This window comes from Vicugna pacos, chromosome 17, assembly GCF_048564905.1.
Source record: "Vicugna pacos chromosome 17, VicPac4, whole genome shotgun sequence".
NCBI lineage: Eukaryota > Metazoa > Chordata > Mammalia > Artiodactyla > Camelidae > Vicugna > Vicugna pacos.
Window position 1 is genome coordinate 54,070,695 of NC_133003.1, and position 17,887 is coordinate 54,088,581.

The window sequence follows — 17,887 nt, forward strand, 5'->3', positions numbered from 1 at the left end:
GGTTTGCAGTGTCTTTTGTTCACAACAGCATCCCTGCCCGCAGAGAGCATGCCGTCTGTATTAGTTCCTTACTGCTGCAATAACAAACTACCACAAACTCAGTGGCTTAAAGCAACACGAATTTATTATCTCTACAGTTTCCTAGAATAGAAGTCGGAAATGGGCCTCACTGGGGTAAAGTCAAGGTGCTTTCGGTTTGTCTGGTGTTTCTTGTGGTTGCACAGAGGTGATTGCATTTTCAGCAGTTCTGGGGCAACACCACAGGAGTGACGTGCCCTTCTGGGTGGGGTACGTGACGTCACTATGTTTTACAGGCGGTGACGTTAACCTTGATCCCTTGGTCAAGGTGGTGTCTGGCGGGATTCTCCAACGTCAGCTTACTACTTCCTACTTGGTAATCACTGAGTATTTCAGGGGGAGACTGTGCAGACAGCCTGTTTCTGCTGAAACTTCTGCCCTGGCCTTTACCTTCTCCTTTTAAGCTAAATTTGACCGTGTCAAGGAGTAGAAAGGCCAGTGGTCCTGCGGGGGAGACGCGGTGGGAAACAGCAGTTGGCCGGGCTGGTTTCTGCGGGGTGAGGTCCGCGCGGCGCGCGCAGGCAGGCGCCCGGCGGGCAGCCCGTTGCCCGGGAGACGGGGTCCTTGCCCCTGGGCGCCGCCATCTTGTGGCGCCGGCCGCGGCCCAATGAGCGGCTGCGCCGTGGCCGGGGCGGGGCGGGCGGCGCGCGCGGGCGGGCGGCCCGAGGCTCAGCTCGGTCCCGGCCATGGAGGCGCCCGCCGCCCGCCTGCCGCTGCTGCTGCTGCTGCTGCTCGGGGCCTGGGCCCCCGCGCCGGGCCGCGCCTCCCCGGAGGCGCCGCCGCTGGTCAACGAGGACGTGAAGCGCACGGTGGACCTGAGCAGCCACCTGGCCAAGGTGACGGCCGAGGTGGTGCTGGCGCACGCGGGCGGCGGCTCCGCGCCCCGCGCCGCCTCCTTCCTGCTGGCGCTGGAGCCCGAGCTGGAGGCCCGGCTGGCGCACCTGGGCGTGCAGGTGAGCGCCGGGGCCGGGGCCGGGCGGGGAAGGCGGCCGTCCCGCCGCCGCGGACACGTCAGCACAGGCCTGCGGGGCGCGGGCGCGGGCGCGGCGGGAGAGCGGGCCCCGTGGGGCTTCCTTCCGGACGCCGTCCAGGGGGTCGGAACGGCGGCCCGTCCCTGCGCCCACGGCTGAGCGCGTCTGAAACTCGCTGCTGCTTTTTCAGAAAAATTAACGGAGTCCCTGGGGTTTGAACCCGGGACCTCAGCACGCGCCCGGCCGCTGAGCTACGCCCTCCCGCAAACCGCGCCTCCTAAGGTTGCCGGTGAACGCTTTACCACGTTGTATCCTTCAAGTTAGTTTAAAAATCGTCCAGGTAGTCCTGACCTCGTAAACTGCAGAAAGGTCAAGGCCGACCCTCTCCCCGCCCCGCCGGTCCCCCTTCCGCTAGAGCAGCGAGCGGGGCCCGAGTTCGCCTGCGGAGCCGCCGGCGTCCCCTGGCCGGGGCAGCGCGGCCTCCCGCGGGAGCAGCGTTGGCTTGGGGGCCAGCGGGAGTGTGCGTGCGCAGAGGGAGGCCTTCTCCTGCTGTTTTCCTTACGCAGCCCACTAGGTGACGGTCACCCGGTTGTTTGCTGGGGAACAGTCATGGCAGTGCCCTGTTCCTTCTGAGCACGCCTTGCTGTCTGAGGGAGTCCCGAGCTATGAAGTTGCGTTTACAGGGATCATGCTCGGAAATGCCTCCTGTCCGTGATGAGACACGCAGTGTTACTTAAAGGTTTGGTGGGAAGGTGGATTAAAACTTCACCTGAACGTTCTGAATGTTGAACCGCATTCTTTTGTAAGAGCTAGTTCCCGTGCAGTGAGGTTGCCTCCGACTGACAAGGCGGCAGCAGGCACTGTCTCCAGGCCTGCGGGAGACTGCTTGCAGGCTTGCAGGCTTGCAGGCTGGGCTCTCTTACCGTGTCTTACTGCGAATTGACTTTCAGGTATTGTGGTAGGTTCTTTAAGTGCACAACAGCCCTTTGAGGTGCACAGTTCGTGCAGGTGAGGGGTCTGTAGTCTGGGAGGTTAGGTTGCTTAAACCCAGGACACGAAGTCCTGAACAGTCAGGGCTTAGGTTAGTGTGCTTCAGACCTGGTGTGTGTGTTCTTCCCTGAACCGTGCAGCCTGTTCCCGCCTGGATGGCTCTGAGGTAGGGCTGTGTAGTCCAGCAACCGGATTTACTCAAGTCATTAATTTGTAGTCCGAGAGAGATGACTTCAAGGAAAGTGTTTGCTCCTTTGCACCCTTATCCCAGAGGAAACTGGATGATAAACTTAACTAAGGGAGTGTGTATTTTCCAACACTTGACTTGGAGGCTTTGGTGAGGTTGCTAGAAATTTTCTCAGTGAATTATTTCCAACCGTACGTGTAGAATTTTAGGGGCTGAGAGTGGGGTCCATGGTGACTATTGACTAAGAGCCAGTGGTTCCTCGCCTTCCTCCTATTGAAGACTCAGCTTACTCTCCCTCTCACTTGGATCCTATATTTGCAGTATTTCGTCTCTCTAATCTTTTACTAGGTTAGATAGTGAGTCTAGTAAGTATTTAGAAGTGAGCTGAACAGTGGGAGATCCTCATCAGCACCACTGTACCAGAACGTTCCCGCTGTGGCAAGGTTCTAGTCACAGTCATGAAATTTGGTGTTCGCGTTAGCCTGTACAGCTTCCTTGGCGATGGTTATGTGATTACTTTTTGGATTTTTGAACTATTACAAATAGCTTCCTGATTAAAGCTTTGTATATCCTATTGGGAATCACTGCTTCAGTCCTAAAAGGGAGTCTTAAAATTCTTTTTCTTTTGGTGGAGGTTGGGTTGGCAAAGAGATCAGCGTGTGTGTGTAAGTTTTTTCCTTGTAATCTGATGGACAGTCTCCTTGAAGATGCCTCTTTCTCAAAGACCGTGCAGCCTACTGGAGCACACACCCTTTTCCTGGTCGCACCTCTGGTTGCAGTCAAGGATGAGAGTAAGGGACGGGCCCGGCGGCGGCCACTGCTTTTGCCACTTTACCTTCTTTTGTGTCGGTAAAATGGGTTTTGGTGATGCCTGAGACTTTTCTCCTACAACAATAAATACATTTGTTTTCTGTGCATATGCATATTTGAACGTAAAAGAAAAGGAAAATGTCCAGAGAGAAACCTTTCTGACCTTTCTATTTGGAAGCACAAAGTGTATTTGGAAGTGTCATCGTTATTTGTATGTGTGTATTTGCTCATTCAGGAAAATGTTACGATTTTTACAGAGCGTATTATACAGCTTATTCAATGTGAAAGTAGGTCTTTTGACAAGGTTCTTGTATTTCAGCTGAAAAAGAAAATTGTTACTGAAACCAGAATTTAATCTTTACAAGTTCTGGTAGTTTGAATTCTTTAATGTGGACATTTTGAGGCAGTTAGTCAATTGTTGACTCAAAATTTAGAGGCTAAAAGCAAAAAAGAGTAATCTCCTTTGTTCTGTTACAGGTGAAGGGAGAGGATGAGGAAGAGAACAATCTGGAAGTACAAGAAACCAAAATTAAGGGTAAAAGGTAAGCTAACGTCAGAACATCTCTGTCTTGCCTGCTGTGGTTGCAGGTCAGCACATCAGGGCTGGAAAGGTCACGAGGAGCGGTGGTGCCTCGAAGGTGCCTGGTGTGTTAGAAGCTGTTTCGGTCGATCCTGTGTGTGGCCCCGTGGCCTGGACCCACTTACGATGTCCTCCCACATTACTCCTGCTGGAATCGGATTCCCTGAGAGTGGCAGTGTGTTTGACCACGTGGAAGTAGTTTCTTCCTCCCGGATTAGGGCTCTGGTCTGTGAGAGGGTGGGGACGCCCCAGCTGGTAGGTGGGGACCCGGCACGTGGGAGCTGTGGGCCACGTGCCTCAACAGACCTCCTCCCAACTGTGGTTGGCTGCCGCCCGGCTTCCAGGGCGCAGACGCCTGACTGCACCTCCCTCCAGCGCTCAGGGCTGTGAGAAGTGGCAGTTCTTCTCAGGAGGTAGGCTGAGCTCTGTGCATGTGGAAGCTGGGTTTGAACTTGCCTTGTTCTCTGCTGTAACCTTGGTAACTCACACTGAGCACTTGTTACTTATTTTAAAACACTTTATTAAGGATGTTTTCAAACACATGTAAGAAGCAGGAAGAATTGTGAGGAGAACTCCTGTGTATCCCATCACCCAGCTTCAGCTGTCGTCCGTGTTGTGCGTGGTGTGCGTTAGGCACTGAAATACGTGTTGAGTGGATGGTGCGGGGAGAAGAGGTGCTTTTGGCTCAGTGATTCTTACTGGAAGGGAGAGCAGTCCCCCCGCCCCGGGACATCTGGCACTGTTTTGAGACCTTTCCAGTTGCTACAGCCGGGCAGGTGCTGCTGGCGTGTGGTGTGTGGCGTTCAGGGATGCTGTCAAGCACCGTACAGTACCCAGGATAGGTTCCCTCTCCAACCAAGTGTTTTCCACCCCAAAATGTTGTCGTTTATCACAGGAAGAAATAAAAAATTTGGTTGCTGACCAGCAGACCATTGTACTTTACTCTCATTCCCTGTATGACTCAAAAAATTGTTAAATTGGGTTTGGCAGAATTTTTAAAACTTTTCTTATTAGTTTTGAATTTAAAAAATCAGAATGTGCCGTAACCACAGCTCTGTTACTTGCACTGTGCCTGTCTGTACAGACTTTCACACGAGGTTATAAATGGGATCGTGTTTAAGTTTATTAGTCTGTCTGGCTGTATAAAGCTTAACAGCAACTTTAAACGAAAATGTCACTTATCCCGCAGCCCATGTCGTGTCGGCCTCCACGCTTGCCTTCTGGGTCACGTCTGCTTGCAGATGTGTTTTCTGTACTTTCAATTGCTGTATGATCCTACTTTTTAACCTTTTTTTCCACGTACAGCACAACGTTTTCCATTTCCTGTGTGGTCTTCACGGTTGTCTTTGTTATGCTTCGTCCTCCATGAGTTGCACTGATTTGATGCACAAAAACATTATCCTCTGAGGCGCCAGACTGTGGTGTGTTGTGATTACCTTGATTTTTCTGTTGCGGAACGTTCATGGAAACACTTTTCTCCACGTATAGTTGTATGTGTACTTACTTTGAAATGGAATCATACTGTGCCAGCTGTAAGCCGATTTCTGTTACTCACACTGTGTGTGGAAGTCTGTCGTTTACATACAATTGCGTGTGTGCGTGTACCTACACACGCGTCCCCAAGCACCGGTCTCAGTGGCAGCCGACACTCCAGCGTGTCGCTGTCCTGGGAGGCTTCAGCCGTTACCCTGCTGTTGGGCGTTCGGGCCGTTTACACTCTTGTCCTGTCAGACAGCCTTGAGGTGGGTGTCCGTTCGCTTGTGTTGAAAGGCGTAAGTGGAGAGATTGAAGGTGGTGTCTGCTTTTGTCTTGGCACAGGCTCTGCTGTGGCTTGGGGCTCCTGCTCTCTCTTCAGTTTCCCAGTCTGTCTAATTCTCTCTCCTGCTCCTTCCTCCAGCGGGAGATTCTTCACAGTCAAGCTCCCCGCTGCTCTTGATCCCGGGGCCAAGATTTCCGTCGTTGTGGAAGCGGTTTATACCCACGTGCTTCAGCCGTACCCAACTCAGATCACCCAGTCGGAGAAGCAGTTTGTGGTGTTTGAGGGGAACCATTACTTCTATTCTCCGTACCCCACGAAGACGCAGACAATGCGCGTGAAGCTCGCCTCCCGAAACGTGGAGAGCTACACCAGGCTGGGGAGCCCCACGCGCTCCGAGGACCTCCTGGATTACGGGCCCTTCCGTGACGTCCCTGCCTATAGCCAGGTAGGCTGGTGTGGGGTCCAGCCCCCCCGTCTGCCTCAGACTGCTCCCCAGAGGGACCGCTCGTTGGGAGGCTCGGGTGGAAGCCCAGAGTCCTTTGTAACCGGCTGCGGAGTGACTCCATAGGGCTCACGGTCCTCATTCTGGGAGCACAGATAGAGGCGGGGAACTCTTTCAAGGAGGTGGCATTTGGGGAGTTGGCATGGGCAATGGGGGAGAAGGAACAAGGCCCCTGGGCAGAGTGCTGAGAGGGGCAGAGGCCTGGAGGCGGGAGGCGGGCTGTGCTGTCGGCTGTGGCCGGGATGGCTGCGCTGCTGAGCCAGGGCTGGGCTCTCCAGGTACGGGAGGAGGTGAGGCTTAAAAAAGGTGTTATTATGATGGAAATTGTCGAACGTGCTGAAGTAGAGAATTGTGATCTCACGTGCCCGTTGCTGAGCACGTGGTGACGGGGTTGCCCCCCCACCCCGCGCTTCAGTTGTCCCTTCTCTCTCCTTTGCTGTGAAATTTTAAAGCAAACTCGGGAACCATGTCATTTCATCTTACACGCTTCAGTATCATCTCTGAAAAATGGATATTTAAAGCTTCTCTGCATCTCTGTGTACTTGGAACATGTGTCATTAAGGATGTGTACAGTCAAAATAATTTCATAATTTATTCTAACATAATTGTTTCTCCGTTTCCTCTGTCCCTTGAATGTCAGTTTGACGTATAGATAGGTCTGTTCATCTTGGTTATTTTCAACTTTCAAGAATTTTAAAAGTTGATTTAATATGAAAACATGATTCTATAGTCAAAATTATGTAACCAGGAGATTCAGAGACTCCTTTCACTTCTCCCTCCCAGCTGCCCTCCTCGGCGACCATTTACATAAGGTTTTGGTTTATGCTGAAACGTTTCCTCCTGGAGACGCGTGCGGGTCTGTAGTAAGCGTGCTCACGCTCCTCTGTCTCCGAATGTGTGGCGCGCTGTGTGTATTCCTTTGCTTTAGACTGAGCTCGTGTTGGGGCAGAGATTTGATTATCTCTACGTGGGCTTTTAAGACTTTAACAGTTTAGATTTTGGACTTCCCTCCTTCATTTTAAATTAATAAAAGGCTTATGAGAGACACTTTGGCAGACACTGAGGAAAGCCTGACATGAGTTCACATCCGCTCTTGACACTTCAGTACCTGAGTCATTTCTTTTGAAGCATAGGGGTTCAACGTGGAGATCATATAATACTTGCAGTGCTTAGGGTGGTCTTTAAGCATTTTACTTTTCCTTTGTAAACTTTTTTTCTTAGGGGAGAGGTAATTAGTCTATTTATTTATTTAAATGGAGGTGCAGGGGATTGAACCCAGGACCTCGTGTGCGCTAAGCAGGCACTCTACCCTGAGCTCTACCCTCCCCCACTTTGTGAACTGTTTTTAATGGCTGTTTCTGTTTTGTTTTGTTTTTGATTCCACATGTATGAGAGATCAAGCAGTATTTTGTATTTCGTCCTTTTAGATTTCATTTCTGTAGGGTTCTGGGTGCATATTCATAGAAAGGCACTTGAATTACTTAGTGGTGAGGAAGACTTCTTAATACTAACCTCAGTGGTGACATTGGCAGAGAAGGGAAGGAATTGTCAAAGATGTCTCCTCTACCTGTCTTGGGCCTCCTCGCAAGGCAGTACTTACTACGTCCAAGTGTGAAGCCAGACCGTCTACACAGTCGAAGACCTGAATTCCTAGTGTTAAGTTCATGGCCTTGAACATAGTAATGAAAACTGCTGGGCCTCTGGGTTTTTATTTGTAAAATAGGGGTAAGTGGCACTTACTTCATTGTGATGTTTTGAGGACTAAATGAGAAAATGTGCTTAAATTACTTACTTAGAGCTCACAGAGGAGTGCCTGACACAGTGTTGATTCCTAGTCACTTTGAAGTGCCTGTTCCTTCCTCTCCAGGATACTTTTAAAGTACATTCTGAGAACAATAGTCCTTTCCTGACCATCACCAGCATGACCCGAGTCATCGAGGTCTCCCACTGGGGCAATATTGCCGTGGAGGAAAACGTGGACTTGAAGCACACAGGGGCTGTGCTGAAGGGGCCTTTTTCGCGCTATGATTACCAGAGGCAGCCGGACAGCGGGATCTCCTCCATCCGCTCTTTCAAGGTATGATGCGTTCGCCCTGCACGTAGGAGAGGCTGCCATGTCTGTGCTTGCTTTAGCTTTTTGAAAGTAGCTAAATACGGACAGTTTGGGGTTGATTGGTGTTCAGGTAGCTGAGTGACAGTGTTAGAACTAACAGGAAGAATCCTGAAGAAGGTGCCCCCATTTATGTAAGTAGGCTGTGGTCTTCAGAGAAATTTTGAATAATGAAGAAAGGAAAAGCAAACCCAGATACCAGTATTGCTGACATTCTTGTATTTCCTTTTCCTTTTCCTTTTTAAAATTGTATTGATGTATAATTGACATATTAGTTTCAAGTGTAAAACAATATGATTCACTATTTGTATGTTTCTAAATGATTGCTGCATCAAGTCCACTAAACCCCCATCATCATACATTTTTTCTTGTGATGAGTTTTTAAAAAATTATTATTGAATACATTTTACATACAGTATTGTGTAAATTTAAGATGTACAATGTGCTACTTTGATATGTTACTATATTGCACTATGATTGATGTTGTAGCTCCTTTTTCTTTTATAATGCTGTTGTGAAAACACATTTGATCCTATTGCATATACAGTTTTCTTTTTTGTCTTTTAAATGAAAACTTACAAGCATCTTCATGTATATTACAGAAGGGCTCACTGTGCAAACGTTACATTTTTTCCCATGATTATCAAAATATGCTTACAGATTTAGAAGACACAGTAAAATATGTTAGATGGAGAAACCCTCTCATAATTCTACCACTTAGTGATTTGATGTGATTTCTTCCATCTTCAGTTCCCCTTCCTCCAAAATAACTTACAGATTATTTCTGCCTTTGTACTGAGTCTTCAGCATTTGCGAAGGTAGTTAAGTCTGCTGTGTACTGTTTAGAGGGATTTGACAACTTACCATCCTTGACTGGGGAGGAGATGCGATACCTAGACACTTCGAAGCCTCTGGGAGGGAGGTTAGACCCCCCAGCTTGTGTCAGGTTTGGGGACTGTTTGAGTTCAGCAGCGCTGTGACGAGGCTCTTGGGGCACAGAGTCTCTCCTGTGTTTGGGATCGTTTCCTCTGAGTGGGTTTCCGGAGTCTTGAGAAGGTCCGTTTGTTCTTGCAGACCATCCTCCCTGCTGCTGCCCAGGATGTGTATTACCGGGATGAGATTGGCAACGTCTCCACCAGCCACCTCCTTATCTTGGACGACTCCGTGGAGATGGAGATCCGGCCTCGCTTCCCTCTTTTTGGGGGGTGGAAGACCCACTACATCGTTGGCTACAACCTCCCGAGCTACGAGTACCTCTATAACTTGGGTCAGTGCTCAGCAGTTAGAGGGGAGAAAGGGGAACATCTGTCTTTTTCTTTAGTTTCCTGTGGGTTTGTTCTGTTGTTGTTTCTTGTGTGCGTGCGTGTGTTTGTGTGAGTGTGAGTGTGTGTGTGAGAGAGTGTGATAACTGCTGGTCTCTTTAGGTGGGGGGAGCGTTCCCTTGTCACTCTGAGGAAGGCTGGGACGCCAGGAGCAGCCCAGCCCCCCGTGGCACAGGTGGCTGTTGGGAAGCGACACGTATGCACGCCGGTCCCTTCAGGTGGGACAGGAGGGCTCTTCTTGCCCCCAGTTCTGCCGTAAGACGGAGCTACTTGGAGTCTTTAGATGTGAAGTATTTAAAAAGTAAGATTCAGAGAACAAACACTTGTACACAAGCACCCAGAACTGATGATTGTAAACATTTTGTCTTATTTTCAAGTCTTTTTAAAACCTGTTGAATCCAAAATAAAATATAGACAATCACACAAAACAAACACATAGCTCAGTAAATTACTGTAAGAAGAACACCTCATAACTCAGGTCAAGAAATGGGAGTTTGCCAGAAGGCCCTCCACGTCCCCCTCTTCCCCAGAGCAGTCATCTCCCATGCACATCTCCCTGACTTCTGGGAGCCACTCTTGAATTTCTGCATCACTTTATCACCCAAGTGTGTGCCTCTAGATACTCTAGCTCTGTGTTTTTTGTCAGTCCCTATTAATCCGTGGTTTCCTCCTCCATCTGATTCCCTGGCAGTTTGTCTGTTGCAGGACTTGGCCCTGGGTGTAGTGCAGCCCGTGGCCTGGGTTGCTCACTCTGTGTGGTTCTGGGTAGTCCTGTCTCCTGTTTTTCTAGCAAGTTGACAGGTGCTCTGGAGCCTGATCAGACTCGGGTTGGACCCCTTCAGTGAGACTCAGCTGCCGTGGTTTTTACCACAGGCGAGCAGCGGTGTCTGGTGTCCCCGGTGCCACGCAGGGCCGGACACAGCCCCTCCCCTCTCCGCCTCCTGCTCACCGTGAGGCCTCGCCGTTGTGCTTGTTCAGCCGGATTCCTTCTAGTGGGCCTTCATTTCTAAAGTGATTTTTTCTTTCCTTTTTCCTTTTTCCTGAGTTCTGTCACTTTTCTGACCTCTAACTTGGGTTCTGCTGCTCTTCCGTGCCTTTCGTGTCCCTTGTGCGCAGCCGTCAGCTGTCTGGACATCACCGGGCGGCTGTGACCGGCTTTGTGGCGTCTTTCCCGCAGGCTTCCCCTCTCCAGGATGTTCTCTGATTGTGACTTTTTTATGTGACTCCCTCTGAGCGAGAGGTGGCGGAGGCTTTGCTGCTGCTTCCTGTCAGCATGAACTTGCAGGAGGAGGTGCCTTGACTGCCCGCTCTGCTGCTGTGGCGTCGTGTGAACGGACGGCTGCCCGGAGCACTGTGGTCCCTGCTGCGGTCTTCTTACTGAGTCTTGTTTTAAGTGTGGTCCGTGGGTTTTAGTTTTGCTAGGTAGTTGCTCGAGCTCTTTGTGGAAGTTGGGGAAGGCCTCCGACCGTGCTGCCCACCACCTCTGCCTGCCAGAGTCTCCCTGCCTGCTGACTTCAGGTGGCATCTCTCCTGTTGTCTGTGTCAGGGGACACGCCCTGCTCCTGCCCCTTCTTTCTGTTTCCATGACACCGTGTGTCTGCTTGACCCTCCAGGAGACCAGTACGCACTGAAGATGAGGCTTGTGGACCACGTGTTTGACGAGCAAGTCATAGACTCTCTGACTGTGAAGATCATCTTGCCCGAAGGGGCCAAGTGAGTGCGGCCTCCCTTACTGTCCGCCTCGCCCACCCAGAGTGCCCTGTGGGTACCTCCAGCGGGCACAGCGGGCTGCTTAGCACACGGTGCTGACTGAGAACCCTGAGGCTTCTGACTGGGTTCAAGCTGAAAAGCTCGACTCAAGTGAGGGCACAGTTTGTTTATGGACTGTCCCCAGCACAGTGGCTCTGTGTGACCCGTGCATGGCAGGCCAGGGTGATGGCCTGAGTCTGATGGGGTGACCTGCAGCAGGAAAGAATGCAGGGTCGAGATGGCTGGCGGCCTTCGTGCTGGGCTTGTAGAAAGGGGAGGTTAGCGTCTCGTCCTGGGCCCCTCAGCCCTGGTTCAGAACGGGGTCTCACGTGGTGTGTCAGGGTTCTGTACTTGCAAACACAGGCAGCTGTCTCTGGCCACACTGAGCAGAAAGGAGGGAATTTGGAAGGTAAGGGATCTCATGAAATGATGGCATAAGCTGAAGAAGCAGGTGGGCGGGGTAAAGGACGCAGCCAGGGCGTCTCTGGTAGCCTGGCTGGTGGAGACTGTCACTTTGGAGGCAAGCGCCTGGCCCCCTTGGGTCACGTGTGTGCTCTGAGCACCAGGAGGGACTTGACTGTTCCTCCTCAGGAACATTCCACGGGGGTGTTACTTCCTTCAAGAAAACTGGAGCGTGCTGTTTGCCAGGAGGAGGGGGAATGGGTCAGGGCAGACGAAGCAGGACATGTGTCCCCCAGACACCCTAAAAGAAGTTGTCAGTCTTGTAAGGAGACAGAGATTTTGAAGTAACTGCTGAGGGGCCTCACCTGGCCCCCGACTGCCCCTTGTTGAGTTGGATGCACTCGGGGGATGGGGCGTGTGGCCTGAGACCCTGCAGGGCTGGTGCTGGGAGACGTCGTTGGCTCAGCGGGGGAGTGGCTTCCTGGTCAGGGTCTCTGGTGGTGGGCCAGCTGTCTCGGGGTCAGGTGTTCCCTGAGCCGCAGAGGGAGCAGAATGGAGTGGACCTGGAAGGCCCTGGGCCTTGGGACCCTCACCTTGAACCTAGGTGGTCGGCGCAGTTTGTCTGAGGTTCTGTCTCCCCCTCCCCCCTCCTGCAGGAACATCCAGGTGGACAGTCCGTATGCGATCAGCCGTGCCCCTGACGAGCTGCACTACACTTACCTGGACACGTTTGGCCGCCCTGTGATCGTCGCCCACAAGAAAAACCTGGTGGAGCAGCACATCCAGGACATCGTGGTGCGCGCTCCGCAGCCGTGTGTCCTCCCCAGGGGGCCGCTGTGGGGCCTGGACTGCCCATCTTTCCCTGCTTGGGCTGAGTGGTTTGAGCACAGCTGCCTGGGGCGGGCCAGGGGGCAGCCTGGACAATTGCAGGCCCGGGGAGGCCCCTTGACCCCAGGCTTCTGAGTCCAGGCTGACCGTCTCAGCATGTCTTCTCTCTGGCTGTCCGCAGGTGCACTACACCTTCAACAAGGTGCTCATGCTGCAGGAGCCCCTGCTGGTGGTGGCCGCCTTCTACATCCTGTTCTTCACCGTCATTGTCTACGTCCGGCTGGACTTCTCCATCACCAAGGTACCTGCTTGGCCTCTTTGATGCATGCCTGACTCGCTTTCCCGACACCGGTCCGCATAGCATGCGCTGTTGGCTGGGAGGCACCCTGCCCGTGGCCTAAGCCTTACTGCAGAGAGAGGGCCCGTTTGTGTTGCTGTGGTCACGGGGTGCGCGATGTTAAGTGAGGCGGTGCTGGAGGGGGCAGCAGCGGGCAGACTGCACTCCTGATGGGGAGGCCGGGAGGCCACAAGGGCTGCCCGAGCAAGTGGCAGGCAGAAAGGTCGGGAAGGCATTTGGCTGGAGGCTTTGTGGGACCTGTGGGTAGCAGTGGCGGGGGGGGGGGGCTGTGAGCAAAGACGCTGACTCAGCTGGTTCCCTAGACCAGTGAGGCTGCCCCAGGGCTGGGGTGCAGTGGGGCAGCTGCCGGCCAGCTGTGTCATGGGAAGGCAGAGAGTCTAGGTTTATTATGAAATAGCCCCATTTTCTGAGCTATAAAAATTGCATTTGTTTAATTTTTTTTAAAAAGGTATGTTTTAAAAAATTCCACATTTACAGAAATTTTGCAAGAATAGTAAAAGTAACTCCTGTGTGCTCTTCACCAAGATGAAGCAGTTAGCATTCAGCCCCTCTGTCTGTGCAGCCCCTTGAGAGGAAGCTGCCGACCGTACCTGAACACTCGTGCATGCGTGCAGCCTGAGAACAAGGGTTTTGTCTCACGTAATCTCAGTGCGTTGATCCGATTCGGGAAACGTGATGTTGCAGTGATCAGTCACCAGCGTGCCGACCAGGTTCCAGTCGTGCGCGCTGCCCGGTGGCAGCTTTCACAGCTGTGGTTTTGCACACTTCAGAATCCAGTTCGTCGTCAGAAATTGCATTTAGTTGTCACATTTCCTTTAGTCTGGAACATTCCTCAGCCTTCGTCTGCAATCACCTTGACATGTTTGAAGTGTGGTTTGTAGAATGTCCCTTAATTTATGTTTCTTGTGTTTCTCCATGAAGTTCAGATTATGCATCTCTGGGGAGAACATTATGAAGTGATGCTGTGTCTGCAGTGCACCACCCAGGGGGTGCCTGACGCCCGCTGGCCCCAGGGCTGGGGTCTTAACTCCTCGCTGGGCTCAGCGGGTGCCCCCTGGTTTCTCCACTGTGAAGCTACTGGTTTTCTCACTAGTTACTAATTAATCTGTGAGGCCATACAGACATCACACAAGTTCATCTGTTAGTTACAGTATTTATTATTAGTTCTTACCTGGTCTGTTACTTGTTGGGGTGGTGGAAGAACGTTCTTCTTACCTTGTTAGCCGTCTGTCTACTGTGAGGAAAAGCTCTTCTTGTCGGTTGGTTGGTTATGTGTGTGGGTTCACGTCCTGCTTTATTCCACGGGTTACCGTCCACTGTCGGTTATTCTGACGCTCCGGCTGTCCTGGTTCGGCTGTCTTTTTCACATCACAGCATGTTTTCGAGCCGTTCTTTACTGTTGGGCACAACACGCTGCAGGCACAGCTTGTCCTGGAGTCCTGTTCCTTTCAGTGCAGAACGGCCCCCAGAGGCCGCGGTGTGTGAGCCGGGGCCAGCCCTGCTTGCAGAGGGTCTCCGCTGCCAGGTCTTCAGCAGCCGGAGCTGGGACGTAGCCATCACTGCACGTGGGCTTTAGAAGATGACTCGGCACCGGCGCCTTTTGCTGCAGGCTGATGCCACCGGCTGCTTCGCCTGGATCCCATCCTCAGGGTGGTTGTTTGCTGAAGTCTGCGAACAAAACGGTCTCACAGTGGCTGCACTGGACCCACTGGGACACCAGGCCTCCCCAGTAGAGCCCCAGGCTTGTCTGTGGTGGTTTTGTCTTTAGACTGAGGCCGTGTCCCAGGGTGCCCAGGGCGCCACTTACCTGAAATGTGCTTTACTTATGCTCAGGTGTCACTCTGCTCCCCTCGGCCACCATTGTTAGGTTTGTGGTGGTTGTGAAACTGTCAACGTCAACAAAGCTCTAAACTGAGAACTTCAATGATGCGGTCTCCGCCCTCCCCACCGGCCATGCAGCCGAGCAGCCCCCTCAGTCCCTACACGGCCTTCCTGACTCGTTTATTTTGCAAACATACATACTTTGACTCTTGTTTTCTGTTCTTATGTACACAAAAGGTAGCAGCAGTATGTATAGTTTTTACTTTGTTTTTTTCACTTAACAGATACATCCTGAAACTCACCCGTGTCAGTTCGTAGAGCGCTTTTTTCCTTACTATTTTTATTGCTTGTTTTAATAGCTGCAGAGGACTCCGTTGTATGGATGGGTCATAGTTCGTTCAGTTAGTTCCTGCATATACATCTCTCTGTTTTAAAGCTTTGGTAATTTATTGAGATGAAACCAAATTGTGGGCCAAACACTGTCTGCAGACCAGACTCAGCCTCGGAGCTGGCAGGCTGGGGCCCCTGCGGTGGTCCCTGTGAGGCGCTCTGGAGACCACGCAGGGCCCCGTCTGAGGGCTGAGGCTGGTGGGATGAGGCGCTTGGGAGGCATCCTTCAGGCCCTGGAAACGGGAAGGGTTTAAGGAGGAGGGAGACGTAGTAAATGTCCTGGAAGCCTCCCCGGCCCGCGCTGGGACTTCTCCCACCAGCGCCTCGCTGCCCCTTGCCTGGCGTCAGCACCCTGGCACATGCGCGCGTCTTCTCCGCCCCCCTGCCCCCAGTCCTGCCCGCTGCTGACCTGGCCCAGGGTCAGTGTCTGCAAGGGGCTGATCCTCTGACTCTCCAAGATGATGGCTCTTCTGGTTTGCCCAGCCACTGGGGGTGCTCTGGGGGGTGAAGGTCACACACCATGTCTCTCCCCCAGGACCCGGCGGCAGAGGCCAGGATGAAGGTGGCCTGCATCACCGAGCAGGTGTTGACCCTGGTCAACAAGAGAATTGGGCTCTACCGTCACTTCGACGAGACTGTCAACAGGTACAAACAGTCCCGGGATGCGTCCACCCTCAACGGCGGCAGGAAGAGCCTGGAGGCCGAGCACAAGGCCCTGAGCAGCGAGGTCGCGCTGCTGCAGGCCCGGCTGAAGACGGAGGGCTCGGACCTGTGCGACAAAGTAAGTGCCACTGCTGGCTCGCCGGCCTGCTGCCAGGCCCCCGGTGGGGAGTGTGCTGACTGTTGGAGTGGCCTGCGGTGCCCTGCCCGCCCACTCTGGGCAGCTCCTGCTTGTGGCCAGTCGGGGGGTGAGTGCCCCGTCAGAGCCGCCGGCCCTCGTGGTGGACGAGAAGACGTGGGTCTCGCCGTGAGCTGGGCCGGGGGAGGGCGCTGCTCGCCTCTTCGCGCTGTCTGCATGGCCGGTACTGAGGGGCCCGGACTAGCAGGCTCCCGGAGGCTCCGGCCTTGGCCCACGACTCAGAATCATGGGTCCGAGTCCAGGCTCTGGTTCAGACCGTGTAAACCTCGCAGGTTTCCTAGCTCTTGCTGTCTCTAACATGGGGGGTTTTGTTGTCTCTAGCGTGGGGGGGTTTCCCTGTCTCTAAGCGGGGCAGGTAGTGCTTCCTGAGCTCACAGCGGGTGTGCGTGCGAAGTGAGTCAGTGTCGTGGTGTCACCTAGAGCCGGTGCCCCCCCGGCGCTCCCTCCCGCCTCCATGCTGTTTCTTCAGAGCACCTGCCATTTCCTGAATCCGTTTACTCACGTGCCTAAGCTTTTACTGTCTGTCAGTCCTGAGGCATGGCGCCGGGCCCGTCCTGACCGCTGTTCTCCGGGGTGCGGTCGTGCCTGGCACCCTGGCACCGGATGTTTGTTGAGTGTTCAGTGAACGTGGCCACAGAAGTCCTTGGCCTCACACACAGCCATTGGTGACCGGGGAGCCATCCACCCCCACCACTGGCCCTCTGCCTGGCCGAGTCCCCGGACCTCGTTTTAGTTTGGCTGATAAAGGGAAGGGAACGGGTGCTCACTGGTGTCTGCCCCGAGCCGGGGTCACGCGTGTTTTCACACTCAGCCTTCATGTCCTCCTTCCCGGCTGGGGGCCGGGGGATGGGGAGGGGACCTGCTCCCAGGGCCAGGGCTTGTAGGACGGGGTTGGTTGGGGCGAGGCGGCCTGTCTCCCTCCACCGCCAGCCCCTCTGCCTGTGAGGTGGTGGCCTGCTTTGGGCGGAGGGCAGGGGGCCACTCTCGAGCCTGCCCCGCTCTTGCCTTGGCCAGGTGAGCGAAATGCAGAAACTGGATGCGCAGGTCAAGGAGCTGGTCCTGAAGTCGGCGGTGGAGGCCGAGCGGCTGGTGGCCGGCAAGCTCAAGAAGGACACGTATGTCGAGAATGAGAAGCTTATCTCTGGAAAGCGGCAGGAGCTGGTCGCCAAGATTGACCACATCCTGGATGCCCTGTAGGCCGCCAGCCTCCAGGCCAGCAAGTGCAAAAGGCCTTCAAGGAAGAGAGAAGCCTGGCCCTGCCTCAGGCAACAAAAGCAGCTTAGTTTTTGTCCCTGAAGTGTTCCTTAAAACAAACCCCCCCCAAAAGAAAAAAAACCTTAAACCGCATTAAAAACAAAATATCCTTCTGTTTTGAACAAAGAAATGTTTGCGTTGGTTTTGTTTGTTCTGAAGTCTGTGAAACTCCTTCCACTGGGAACCCCTTGTTTAACGCCCTCCTAATTCCCGGTGTTTGCTATTCTGCACGCGTGTGTTTTTTTCAAGCGCGTGTGATCAAATGAAAATAAAGTTGGGACTGTGAACATTTGTTTTGTTCTGTTGAAAATCTCTCATAATTTATTTCTAAACTCCGGGGATAGTACTTTTATCAAGTGCTTTTTACCCATTAAATAATGGGTTTGCCCCTGAGCACACTCTCAAGTTTGGGTGGCAAGTACTGGTTCCATTTTGCCTATCAGAACCACGAGGCCACAGAGGTGGCTGGCCTGGGTGAGGTCCCAGGGTGGAGTGGCGGGGTCCCGAGTATTTGTGTCACAGGCTCTGCCGGGCCCCATGTGGATGATGAGCGACGCAGAGGCGGCTCTCGTGGAGGACAGACAGACGTTTGACCCAGATTCGTGGTCACAGATTGACAGGGCTCTGCTGGTGCACACTGCAGGGCACTGGGCACCTCCCTGAGGAAGCGGCTTTCCAGTTGAGTGCTGGCGGAGTCACACAGGTGGTGGGGCTGGTGCCGTGTCCAGCTGGAGTGCACAGCATGTGCAGAGGCCCTGGGGCAGGCTGAGGCTTGAGTACCTGAAGGGAGCCCAGAGTGGGGCATAGTGTGCGTGGGGCTGCAGAGGTGGAGGAGTCCAGACAAGGTGAGGCTCTGGGTCTCTCCAGGCTCTGGACTTTACCCTGGAAGCAAGGGAAGACTGCCCAGTGTGAGACCA

At 53.2% G+C, this 17,887-nt stretch overlaps 1 protein-coding gene across 2 annotated transcripts; it reads left to right on the forward strand.

The window, feature by feature from the left end:
* Positions 1–701: 701 nt before the first annotated feature.
* Positions 702–17,257, forward strand: RPN1 (ribophorin I). Of its 2 annotated transcripts, none has more exons than XM_072941980.1 (10): positions 702–1,031; positions 3,514–3,578; positions 5,514–5,820; positions 7,745–7,954; positions 9,062–9,254; positions 10,923–11,022; positions 12,117–12,255; positions 12,470–12,589; positions 15,393–15,638; positions 16,731–17,257. In XM_072941980.1, the coding sequence occupies exons 1-10, from the start codon at positions 765–767 to the stop codon at positions 16,911–16,913; spliced, it is 1,830 nt and encodes a 609-aa protein (XP_072798081.1). In that variant the 5' UTR covers positions 702–764; the 3' UTR covers positions 16,914–17,257. The 2 variants fall into 2 exon arrangements, with proteins under 2 accessions (XP_072798081.1, XP_072798082.1); XM_072941981.1 differs by lacking the exon at positions 702–1,031 and adding an exon at positions 2,997–3,017.
* Positions 17,258–17,887: the final 630 nt, after the last annotated feature.

Bases quoted from the DNA above. Each gene is read 5' to 3' on its own strand.
- RPN1 (XM_072941980.1), top strand. From the start codon at position 765: ATGGAGGCGCCCGCCGCCCGCCTGCCGCTGCTGCTGCTGCTGCTGCTC. The intron at 11,023-12,116 runs GTGAGTGCGGCC...CCCCTCCTGCAG, and splicing joins ATCTTGCCCGAAGGGGCCAA to GAACATCCAGGTGGACAGTC. The intron at 12,256-12,469 runs GTGCGCGCTCCG...GGCTGTCCGCAG, and splicing joins AGCACATCCAGGACATCGTG to GTGCACTACACCTTCAACAA.